At 40.4% G+C, this 12,775-nt stretch overlaps 1 protein-coding gene and 2 pseudogenes across 1 annotated transcript in view; 1 reads left to right on the forward strand and 2 right to left on the reverse strand.

Moving 5' to 3' along the window:
* The window catches only part of LOC145479757 (uncharacterized), a 10,782-nt pseudogene extending 7,104 nt beyond the window's left edge, over window positions 1–3,678 (reverse strand).
* LOC145479753 (uncharacterized) overlaps window positions 3,679–12,775 on the reverse strand; it is a 29,151-nt gene continuing 20,054 nt past the window's right edge. The window contains exon 2 of the mRNA XM_081458198.1: window positions 3,679–10,019. Within this exon, the coding sequence (XP_081314324.1) occupies window positions 9,151–10,019 (869 nt within the window). The 3' untranslated portion in view covers window positions 3,679–9,150. The remainder of the gene's footprint in view (window positions 10,020–12,775) is intronic.
* Window positions 10,853–12,179, forward strand: LOC145479755 (uncharacterized; annotated as a pseudogene).

The following is a 12,775-nucleotide window of genomic DNA, read 5'->3' on the forward strand; positions in this document are numbered from 1 at the left end:
TACTCCACTCTAAGTTTCACGTGTGTTGAAGATTACCAGCTTTTCCAAAACACAGCAAAAAAAGCTAGTTGGATATAATTGGATATAGCAGCGTTCCAGGACTTCAAAGTTTCCCTCCTCTTGCCACACGCCTGCGAGGATTTCACCAGAGTCTATCTCGACCGAACAGTAAAAAAAAGTAATTACAAGTTTGAAATTCGCCTGAATCGTAAGCAACGCTTGATGTTTTATTAAGGCCCAATAAGTGACAATAAAGTTTATGTCTGTAGATGCTGCTCAGTTTTGGTTGTGTAAAAATCCAATAAACTGACTGTTGTCGATGAATAAGAGCGCCCGCCGATACTTGGTTCAGTCAGTAAAACATGACAAATTGGACTTCCCCACTTTCGAGTGAAAACGTACATCGAACTCATGTATCTCTAGTTTTTAAATATGTTTAAGGTTGATAAATGTTTGAGAACATATTAAAAGCTTAGCTGAAAATATGTGAATACAGTAGAAATAATCAGCTTTCTTTAATCAACTCGAATAGTCACGGTACTCGAATAAAGATTTCGATTTTGTTAAAACTCCTTGCGTATTTTATTTTCGTAGTGTAAAATTTCACTATGTTAAAGAAACATTCATGATGTTAGTACCCTTTTGGCGTTGGTGAAAATTGTTGCAGCATCTCGGCACAAAAGAAAGCGAAAGAAATCTGTGTCAAGGTTTGTTGACAATTGAAAACACCGACTCGGACTTGAAAGTGCACGCGCTGCGCTATGCAAATGAGCTACTTGTACGCGTCAGTTTCCTTTCAAAAACTTTTGCAACTCGCCAAACAAACAGAAACAATAAGAAACTATCAAACCACGGTTTGGTTATGATTAAGCATTGTTTGGGAAACTCACAAATTAACTCGATACCAGAGTATAGAGTTTTCTTACATAACTTTTCTTTATAGAACAAGCGCAAAAGCTTACGCGTACAACTAGCGCGAGCATTCATTTACAGTGCGAAATCAAAGTCATGTTTTCGACCCTAAAAAACTTACCTTTTCCATTAGCTCAGAGGATAAAACTACATATAAGAGTCCTGGTTCTTATTCCCTGCCTAATTCCCTGCCATCGCTGTGAAAAATCTGCAAGAGAATCTCACAATTCTCACCATTTGATCACGCAACGTGATAACATCCACGCGAGAGACCCCGACATGTGTGTGGATCCGCGCGGATATATGACGTCAGGATGGCGCAATTTGTTCTAAAAATAGAAAAATTGTCCCATATCATAGGTGCGCGCGGATCCCAAGACTTACGGTCTCCGTCCCCGATTATGGCTCCTGGTGTTACATATATTTTATCATAATAAGAAAATTAATTATGATAGCAAATTGACCTGTTTTATTTCTATCTTTTTTTGAAATCTTTACAACGAGTATGTACTAAACTGAAACAAGTGGGTCCCATATATCTCTTCTGAAAACAATTTCACGCATAAGGAATTGGCCTTTTCACGCATCACGCAAAAATTCGAAAACAGCTTCACGTTCACTGAAAAAAAGAAGCGATCACGTTTCACGTAAAAATGCAAAGGCTAAATCATGTGTCATATAATTATACAAATTCTATCCACGTTTCGCAGAACATACAGAACCCTCCATTTTGATGCATCGAAATGCCGTGTGTGACACATCGTGACAGACTAGATTCTAGGCCCTCCTGGTTCACTGTCGCCATGGTTAGTTCTCAGTCCTCCAGACGCAAGCGCGTGGAATGGGTAGGCTTTACATCTTGATTGGTGTAGTTTACTAGCTTTAATGACGCTAAAATCTCCAAAAAAAAGTGAACAATTATTCCCGCAAAAGTCGTTGGTTCACAAATCACCCGTAAGTAAATGCATAATTCACGGATCAGTGTAGGCTTCTTTCGTTTTCATGTTATATTGAAAGGCAACAAACAATTTATGTTTTCAACAGAAATAAGTCTTGGCTTTCTTTGGATCATTTTTTTTTTCAGTGCTACAGCTGATTTCCCTATGCGTTTTTTTTTTTTTTTCAGAAAAGAGCTGTTATAGTAACACGGGACGCACTTGTATGCATCTGTTTTATGACGTTTTGGCGTATTTTTGGTGACCAGTGACCTGTGAAAGAAACCTGCCGTTTCTAGTTCACCATAAAGTTAAAGTTATGTAATTTTGTTTTTAAACAAAACTGCGACTAATTATCGATGAGCGTTTTCTAGCGCTAAATGCATTGCCTTCTTTCAATTTGCAAAATTCAACTTTCCTGCCAAAGCTCCTAGGCCATATTCTCTTGCATAACTCAACTCAATAAAGCGGTTTTCATTTGAGTGTCGAAAGTAATTAGACAATTACTTTGGTTTTGGTTGTGGTTTTACAACGGTTTGAGATTGGCTAGTAGTCTAATTCGTAAGTAATTGGTTTGGTCTTGGTATTACGACACTCAATTGAAAACCGCTCTAATGTACAGTGTTTGATATTATAATTTACATGGTAAGTTTGCTCTACCGGGAACCTTTTAACTCCCCCAGAGCGAAGGATGAAGGCTAGGGAACTTTTAACCCTGAGTCAGTTTACAATTTCTGATGCCCTTTTCTAACTTCATTGATACCACGAGCTAGCTGTCTCGATGATTATAAATTGAAAGCTTTTCCTTGTACATGTTGGGTAAAGACTGGTTCATATTCAGTTGGCAACGAAATTTGCAATTTCAACTTATAGCTCGTAGCAGCCTGCGAACGTAGACGTATTTCCGGAGACAAGCGACAGCTAGCAATACGTCTGCGTTTACATGCAGGCTAAGTTTGCAGCGGACTTCTCGAGTTTCAAACGAACTTCGGAAATCGTTTGTCAAATGGTTTGTAAAACGCACTGTAATATTGTTTACTAATAATATAGCATAATTGGAAATTAATTGAACTCTCTTCTCTGAGGAAGTAAAATTCTGGAAAATAGAGATCCCGAGAATAAAAACCCTTCGTGAAGTGATCTTGAGGATCCACAACTGGAGGACTGCCATTGATGACCTCCATTAAAATAATTCCATAGGAAAAAATATCAACATCGCATTCCAACTTGTTCGGAGCATTGGCATTACCATGTGTAGCGGGAAACGTTTCCGGCGCGTTGTAGACCGGTGTTCCAGGTACTGGAGACGCATACATCTTTTCTGTTTTATGGAAACACTTTAGCAAGACCAAGATCAGCAATCTTAGCTTGCCTTTCCTTTGTCAGTAGAATGTTCTTAGAGGCTAAATCTCGATGCACAATTGGTGGATTACATTCACGGTGAAGATAAGCAAGCCCATCGGCTACATCTGACATGATCGAGACTGCCTCTGGAAATGGAATCTTCAGAATCTTGTTAGGAGGGCGCAATGAATTAATATAGCTCTCTAAATCGCAATGGTCCGCAATCTAAGAGTTCAGTACAGAGCGTTGGAGGTGAACCATCTGGAATTTCGAATTCCAACAGTTTAACAACGTGCTCAAGGTTTTCAAGAATGCTGCATTCTGCTCGAAATCTTGCAACGTATCCATTCGATCCAGTCATGTCGTCAGCTTCCCAGAGAGTTCTATGAAGTTCCTTTACTGCCACCAGTTGACCGTTCCACTCGGCTTTGAAAACCTGTCCATAGCTGCCTCTGAGAAGTTCTAGTTGACGAAAATTTGCTCTCATTCTTATTTTATAACAGTATCCCTTGGTGAAGCGGAAGTTGAAGTAAAACGCCCTCTCGTTTCTACTATCGATCGTTTCAGCCAAATAAATTAACAATACTGGTTTTGACAAGTTTTAAAACCGGTATTAATTTTACGCATGATAGATTGGATTCAGAACGTTCGTTTTGGGATGATCTGGATAGGATCAGTGATCCAAGATCACTCGGATCATGGTGCATCAAAGGAACCGATGAATCCGTGACCAGTGGATTCAGCGGTTCCTTTGATGCATCACGATCCGAGTGATCTCGGATCACTGATCCGGATTCGGATCACCCCAAAGGAACGCACCCTAAAACAACGAACCACAGACACGATTGTTCGTTTGTATACTTGCATGCAGCCGTAGTTTTAATATTGTGATCACTTTACACATCGAGTTAGGCAGTAAAACAAACAAGCGAAACACTACGAAGAATCAATTCTTCCGGGTACCTTCGTTTCATCGCTTTTGACTTCATTCGCAGATAAACTCATCGTCTATCTATATCTATATGGTCTCGGGTACCCGAGACAACCCTCCCCCGGAAGCAACTTTCTCGAAGGTGACACTCGCCATGCCGAGAGTTGTCCCAATACCGGTTGGGCGAGCCAAAGTGTTTTTATGAAGAAAAGTTGTCCCGCCTGCCAGGGTTACCCTACCTAACGAGGCGTGAACCGAGTTGTCCCGCTCCCCGAGACGGGTTCGCGATCCTCATGTAAACGGTTGGTTGAATCAGTAACAAAGAAATATGTGAAAAGTTAGATCAGCCAGGGTAACTCGGGAAGAGGGTTGTCTCGGATAGCCGAGACAATATCAACGGGCTCTAAACATGAGTACCTGTAAACTTCCGAAAGTAGTGACCTCCTGAAAGTAACGCCAAAAAATTGTGGCCTCTGGCGACTCTCCGAGAGTAGCGAACCCTCCGAAAGTAACGAGCCCCAAAAACTACTAATTTCGAAAGTAACGAGAACCGAGGAGGAACTTACATATAAAAGGACGGGGGTGCTCGCCGTGTCTTTTACGGGTTAAAAAAGCGATTTTGGTACCTCTAAGGGTGTTTAGCCTCAAAACGTCCACCTAGGGAGCTTTTAGGGTATTGAGGCGAAAAAGTGTCAGGAGATAATGTGTTATGTAAGAATTGGTACCTCTTAGGGGAGAAAAAAGTTTAATACCACGCCCACAGAACAGGATCTTGGTACCTCTTAGGGGTTCTTTTCAAAATTTCCGACGAGCACCCCCCGTCCTTTTTATATGGGAGTCCCTCCCCCGGGAACCAGGGTCGTTACTTTCGGAAGTTTATAGCTCCAGTTTGGAGAAAAATTAAACCACTGCGTTTACGATTCTCAAATGCCTTGAATACGAATTCTTGAAAATATTTTTGGTCTAAGGGCAATAGTAGTCATTTTAAAAATTCTCCATGCTTTTAAATGTTCTGGAGTTGGAGTGATGTCTTTTGAATAAATTAAAATTTCATTCAGTAACTGTCCGCCATGTTTACTTGCCAAGATGGCAAAGGTGGAGAGCTTAGTAACCAAGCTTTAGAAATGTCATATTCACCCTCTAGCGAGGTGAAAATCTTATATTCACCTCTTGAAATTATACTAAAATGCAATACATTGCAAAGACGCCAGACTCCCTCGCAGCCGTTTTTAGTGTCGTAAAGCTACGCTCCCCACAAACGGCTGCTCACATTCGAACATACCTTTCTCTTCGTTGTCTTTGCGCCAGTGAGATTACTAAGATTGTCTCTGATGTGACCAATCAGAGCAAAGGAGAATGTAATCAACATTGTTTTACCCGCGAACTCGCAAGTGCTCTACAATGGAGGAAATACCGAAAAAGGTTTTACAAATCAATCTTTGCTATATTTGTTCCGTTGCAGTTGACAAAAAGGAAAAAATCTACATATTTGGGAAAAGTTCTGTCGATTTGTCAGCGATTTTTAGATCTTCTCTTGATGTTACTGTGAGCAGTTATTCAGATACCGCATTTGATACCAGCGAGTTGTCGATTTGCAAATCCTGCCTTGATAGACGCCTTACACTTATCGTTATCTCATTATCCTGAAATGATAGATGCTTCTAATCTTAAGTATGTCTCCAAACGTATTGAAAAAGCGGTTGCTGTATAGCCTAATGACTATCTGGCCTGCAATGATCTACATGTGCCTCTTCAGTCCACATATAGGAGTTGTCACAGCACAGAGTCAGCTTTAATGAGGGTGCATAAAGACATTAAGATATCACTGGACAAAGGAAACAGTGTAATACTGGTTCGTTTGGATCTATCAGCCGCTTTTGACACTGTTAACCATGATTTACTTCTGTCTAAGCTTGAGCAGCGTTTTGGAATTACCGGCACCGCTCTTAACTGGTTCAAGTCCTATCTTTGTAGTCGTGCACAATTTGTCAGCGTCAATCAATCTCATTCAACGAAACGTGACCTGACCTGATAAAACAATCATACAGTTGTTAAATTAGAGCATGGATGCTTTTCGCCAGCCAATGAAATTTATTCTGACATCAAAACGTGTTGAAATTACTATAGCAACTTCCCATCTACAAGGTAAAAAAATAAAACAATAGGCAGAGGCAGGGGTAGATTATTTCAGAAGGGCCAAATAATTTGCACTGCCTCTTCCCCTCCCCTAGTTTAGGATATCAGTGGTGTTTTCCAAAAGTGAGATTTTTGTTTTTCTATTGCTAAACATTTGTGTACCCCTCTCTCTTGTTCCTCTTTGTTGAAATTCTAGATTTGCCCTCCCCCCTGGTACATAGGTTTGTTTGATCAAATTAATGTTGCAAAATAGTCATCAGTGGCCCAGTGCCTGGTTCTAAACCAATATCGAAACTGCTGGTGGCATTGGGAGCAAAGAAAGACCAAGGAACGGGATTTTTGGTGTTTCGCCTACCCGGAAAATGGGGTGAGAGCCAAAACAACAATTAGAAGCCAAGTTTGTAGGAAAAAGACCAAATCTAGGAAAATTTCCAAAACAGCACATATAAGCCGGACTCATGCCTTAATTCAGGTGAGAGCGTCTCCGTAGGGTTTGGGAGCAAAGAAAGACCAAGGAACGGGATTTTCGGTGTTTCGCCTGCGCGGAAAACGGGGCGAGAGCCAAAAAAAGAAGATCTTCATTTTTCGCGCTGTAATTATTTGCTCCCGAACCCCACAGAAAGGCTACGCAGGCTAATTCTAAAAACTATTGTTGCTATTAATAGACGAATGGTACCATTGTCAGACTGAAAGGACTCCAGAATGTTTTCCTTATTGGCTGCAGGAGTGCAGGACTTCATCATTTCAATGAAGACATTTCTGGGGTCATCTCCAACAAACATGTGTTTCCCTAAAAGAGCTTTAATAGTAGCACAAAGTATACCACGCTGTCTTATAGTTTGGCAATAAGTAAGAGTTCTCTCTGTTTTCTCTCGATTCTGTTTTAGTTCATCGGCAAGCCAGCCAAAACAATATTCCAGTTCTACGTCTTTATCCATATATTGCACAACATCATCATCATCATAATTAGTCCTAGCCCTCAAGTGGCAATCCCGTCTCTCCCTCCATAGTTCTCCTCCATGTCTCCCTTGGCCGACCCCTACTCCTCTTACCCTCGGGTGCCCAGGTCAGGGCAATGCGTGGGTTCTGTTGGTGGTCCATACGCAATACATGCCCTATCCAGCGCCATTCTCCGTCCCCTAATATGCTTACTGATGGTGCAAGTCCTAGCTCTTCGCCTCACTTCTTCGTTGGTAACCCTCATCGGCCAATATATCTCTAACACCCTCCGTAGGTGCTTGTGGAGGAATGTGTCCAGTTTCACCTCATCCCTCTTGGTCCTTTTCCCAAGTCTCGCATCCGTAGAGATGTGCTGCTATGACGTTGGCAGGCACATTTTCCGTTGTTTTATACGCGTATTTATATGAAGACTTACCACTGCCTTACGACATGCGCTTCGTCAACTGCCATGGCACACAGGTTTTTTTAGAATACACGCGCGTTCATTCTTCAGCCATGCTTGAGGTGATCCGTAAACTACCGAATATTCGCCATTTTCTAAAGCGAGTGTGTTCATGATCCTCAATTGAGCTTATGTTGGCTGCTTTCAACCCTAACTCCTCCAGATGAGACACCTGATTCCTCCATAAGGCTTATCAATGGTGACACAACATTGACAATGTGAGTAGTGGTAGTGCTTGTCACAGTAGAGATTTTCCGAAACCAGTCGGAAGATTGATAAATACATCATTTCATTCCTCGAATATTTTCCTAATTCCTGTTTCTTGTCTCTTCAAGGGTCGCCATACTTCAACATAAAACACGCAATATGATTGGTCAGATTACTTTGGCGCGCAACAGTTCTCAAGATGTAACCCGAATGGTGATTGGTTTAAATGGTATAAGGGAATGTTGTTCGTATGTGAGCAGCCGTTTGTGGGGAGGAGCGTTGCGTGACGACACGGTCACGACACTAAAAACGGCTGCGAAGGAGACTACAAAGACTCCAAGAATGTATGTTAACTAAACACTCGACAACACATCAAGTTGCGTTAGATTTCCCATGAACAATGAGATTCTGAACTTTTATGTCAGCAGTACAGTAACCACTTCCTGTACGGTTGGAGCAAGGTTATAGTTCCCACATCAAAGAGAAGACAATATTTACAAAGGTAAAATATGGCAACCCTTTATGTCTACTACTTGACGTAACGTTCATTACCGAGACAAAAAGGCGGCCTCACTGGCTGTACATAGCAAAATAAAATTTGCACTGGAAGCGGAACATAACATGGTGTACAATAGAATTCTTCCTAAAATGAGATCTATTTTTAAGGCATTACTTTATCAGTCTATTACATTAACTCTGTATTTTGTACTATTTACAGTCATAGAGTCTAATTTACTACAATTGATTAAAAGTTCTAATTACAGATTAAAACATCACCCTACTTTTTCAAAAAGCCACAACTTTAATGTACAATCTGAGCCATAAAAATTCATATCTTCGAAACTGACCTCTTGCAAACGAAATCAATCCCGGGTTTGAAGGGAAAACAAAACCTGTATCAATTAAAAAAAAAAACATCCCACAAGAACTTTAACAAGGTCTATCAAAAGCCAGCAATACCGAGAATAACTTAGTAAAGTGTGTTATGTTCAAGTTTTCTGTAAAGATGCCAAACCTTTCAGCCTTGAGTGATCAGCAACTTATGTCTCCTCAAAAAGTCAATGCAAGTCAGGCAAACAGGTGATGAGAATAACGTCACTCATCACAAAACGAACAACGCCTATAGTCTTGTATTAAATTCTCCCAACCACAGCGGAAAGTCTTATGCTGACAAGAGTCCAATATATTCAATCAGAGGCGGTAAGGAATTTTTACTTGGTACCAATGTTGCTGCTTTTGCCGTGTTACAATTTCCGTTTCCGTTGCCGTGGCCATTCGCCACTTTACGATCTCCACCGCTCCCGCAACCACCTAAAAGTAAAACAGTCAACCACCTTCTGCAGAAAGGTTCTATCGCCTGGAACACCTTCATTGGTGAGCTGTATGTTGTCTGTACTGGTAGTGTAAGTGTCGATATCAGACAAGTCCAAGGTGTCATAGATCTCGTTTGCAATCAGTTCAAAGGCTCTGTCGACATTTTGCCCAGACAAAGCACTCGTTTCGATGTAACGAATTCCAAGTTCCTTTGCAAAAGATTCTGCTTCTTCCTTTACAATTTTTCGTCTACTTTTCTTGGCATCAGCTAAGTCTGCTTTATTCCCTACTAAAATCAAGCTGGTGTTATCTCGTGCACTCTGCTTAACCAGCTTTATCATTTCAGGAATACCTTCAACGAAGGAAGGCCGATCTGTTAAGTCAAAGACCAGCACAACGCCTTGACAGTGCTTTAGTGGCATTAGAATAACGCTGTGATACTTTTCATCTCCTGCAGTGTCTGTAATTTGCAAGCGATACTCTTTGTCGTGGAGGTCAATCCTCATGGTACGCAATTTTAAAGCAGACGTAGGTATAATTTTATCATCAAACTTACCGTGAAGATAGCGTGAAATAAGGCATGACTTTCCCGCGTAGGACTGACCAAGGACAGCAATATCAAGTTTGGGAACTTGAGCAACTTGAATATAATGAGCAATATTTCGTTTCTGTTGAATCTTGGACCATTCATGTTGAAGGCACCTGGAGACCTCTTCAGCACTTGGTCTGTCCTTACTGAAATCTTCAATACACCGAAGTACAATTTCCTTCAACTTATGTTCATCCATCTTCTTTATGTCACTTTCACGTCGCTTCTTTTCTGGAATTCTTTCGCGATCTGTTGATAACAAAGAGTGTTTTTATTTTACATCATAGAACACATAACACTCGGTCTTAAGCGGTACATATCTATGCAAACAGCAACATAACCAGTGGTCTAGATGAACTAAGAATAACTCACTTATATTATATAATCATAAACTCGGTCTCAAGCGGTACACATCTATGCAAACAGCAACATAACCAGTGGTCTAGATGAACTACGAATAACTCACTCTATTATATGACTGAGAAAATTACTTCATTGTGATTGGCTGAGAATGGGCCAATTTATCGTTAATTGTTAATTTGCATGTACTGCAGTGGACGTCAACGCGCGCAAGTTCGTAATTTTCTCAGTCATATAATAAACTGTAAGAAAGCCCGAGCAATTAATGATAATCACACGGTTTCGAGTTCAATTTGGAATCAAAGGGACGCTGTCACGGGTTAACATGCGCAGTAGCATTCACTCACTCCGAGACTTGTCACGCTCGACCGCCATTATGGAAATATCGGCGAGTAGAACAAATCAAAATATATTTTGCATTTAAATCAACTTTATGCAAAGCAAATACTCAGGAAAGTGAATTTCGTTTCTGTGACCTTTTGTAAATGCAAAAGTGCTGGTACAACGAAGCGCAAAGAAAATAGTTCTCGTGGGTGGCCGTGCAAAGGGAGAAACGTGTTGTGTACAGATGAATGTAAATGTGGAACAAGCAGTAAAGCTTGCAGAAACAGGGTATGCATGTATATAAAGTTGAATACATTCATTTCTTTTGTTATTGAGTTGCGAAAAAGTGTACGGAATAATTTGTTTATTCCCTTTCTTCAGGATTCGAACGAACAGTCGTCATCTGCCTATGAAAGCCGTAGAGTTCGACCGAGGCTGGAAGGATCGCTACCGACGTTCCAACTGAGGAACAACAACAAATTAAAGAAAACAACGATGTGAAGGTACTTTCCTATTCGCTAGTCCGTTGTTGTGTTTTTTTTTTTTTTCTTACTGTTAAATATCGGGAAACCTTCGGATGGCTTCTAATAGGTCTGATTAGGCCCGATGCAAACACACGCGACAAACAACTACATTTCAACATGGCGGCCATACAAGAACAGGGTCCGCCCCTTTATTAAGCATGCGTAACAAAACCGCTGACCAATACATGACACTTACCTGTATTCCAATTATGATGTGCACTCGAATGAACATTTGCCTTGCAAATGCTGCAAATGTTTGTGACATTTGGCATTATTTTATTGCCTTATCAGTACTGAGACTAAAATGAGTGAGAAATATTTTTATAGACCACGATTGTCAATAATTTTCCCAGTTTTTTTTTTTCTTTTTAACTGACACATTTTCAAATTCCGGAATGTAAGAGTGAATTATATTTAGCCCTGCATTTTTCCTTTCTTTACTAGCAGATGAATATTTTCGTGTTGCTTCCACGTTATGTTTTTGTTATGATTGTATAGTCATCATTTTTATTTTGAAATATAAACATAGTAGGAGTTCATTGCTACACTGGATGAGGCAATGGTGCGAAAGTTGGCCGTGAGGGGTTTGCGGAGGGGTGTGGGGAGTATGGATTATATCCATACTCTCCTCATCATGGAGGATGACCTTGATGACACAAATGAAACAGGTGACATGATTGCTGAGACCAAGACAGCTGGAGCTACATGTACAACCGTGGCTGTAACTGTTTCTTCAGCTGAGCCCGTTCCTTCACCAGGCAGCCCTTTGGTCGATTGCTGTAACTGTGGCCTTTGCAGGCCAATGCCACAGGCTGTAGAAAATAATTGTTGCAAACAGTCAAAGTGCATCACAACAACTTCCCACTTTGCAAAGTTATGTATGGATCCTGATGTCTTGGAAATGTGTATCAGGAACACCAGTGACATCAGAAATGACAGAGGAGATGCAAGTACACTTGCTTTTAAGAAAGCTGCATACAGACAATTTATTTTAGCAAAGTATGGCCGTCTTGGTAAAGGAAACAGGCGTGTTTGTCCTTCATGTGTACTTTTGAAAATACACGAGCAATACCCATCAGTCACAGGGGTTTACATGGGATATTGGGAGCACCGACATTATGTACGAGACTGCATTCTGGCTACATGTCAATATAGATAACTGTGCTTATCACTTATGAATGTGAAAGCTTATGGTGACCTTGAATTGTGGTGTTGAGTTATTCATACCAAATTTCTGAGTGTTTGGTTTTCCAGCTTTGATAAAAGCAGTTGTTTCAAGAAGTTGGAGATTTTGGTAAATGGGAAAAGCGAAGTGTTAGAGTTTTTAGAGTGGCCAAGGTAAAACCCTTCCACATGTTCCTCTTACAAAATACAGTAACTCACACTTGATACAATGGACTATTTTACTGCTTAGTTGATGTACTCTGAACTTTTCTGATACACCGCCTAGAGGGATGTACTTATGACTAAATATACAAACTTTACTTTTTCTCAGTGGTACAATTTTTTTTTTTCACTCTTGTGCAGGTGTCATGCATATGCATTGCAGTTCAATAAAAAATACAGTGGTCCATTAATTGTCATTTCAAGTTACCACAGGTGTTTTCCCTGCTCATTGATTCACTCCTTCAATAGAAATATAAACACTGATATTTGTAGAGAATCAAAAGTCTAAATAATATTCCCTGGTGTAATTATCATGTTGTATCAAAATGGAACATTTTCCATATTTTTTGTTTGATAATATAATGGCCCAGTGAGTTTCTAAGTGGATGTACATTGTATGTTTACACATTA

Source organism: Orbicella franksi, chromosome 2 (assembly GCF_964199315.1).
Source record: "Orbicella franksi chromosome 2, jaOrbFran1.1, whole genome shotgun sequence".
In the NCBI taxonomy this organism is placed as follows: Eukaryota; Metazoa; Cnidaria; class Anthozoa; order Scleractinia; family Merulinidae; genus Orbicella; species Orbicella franksi.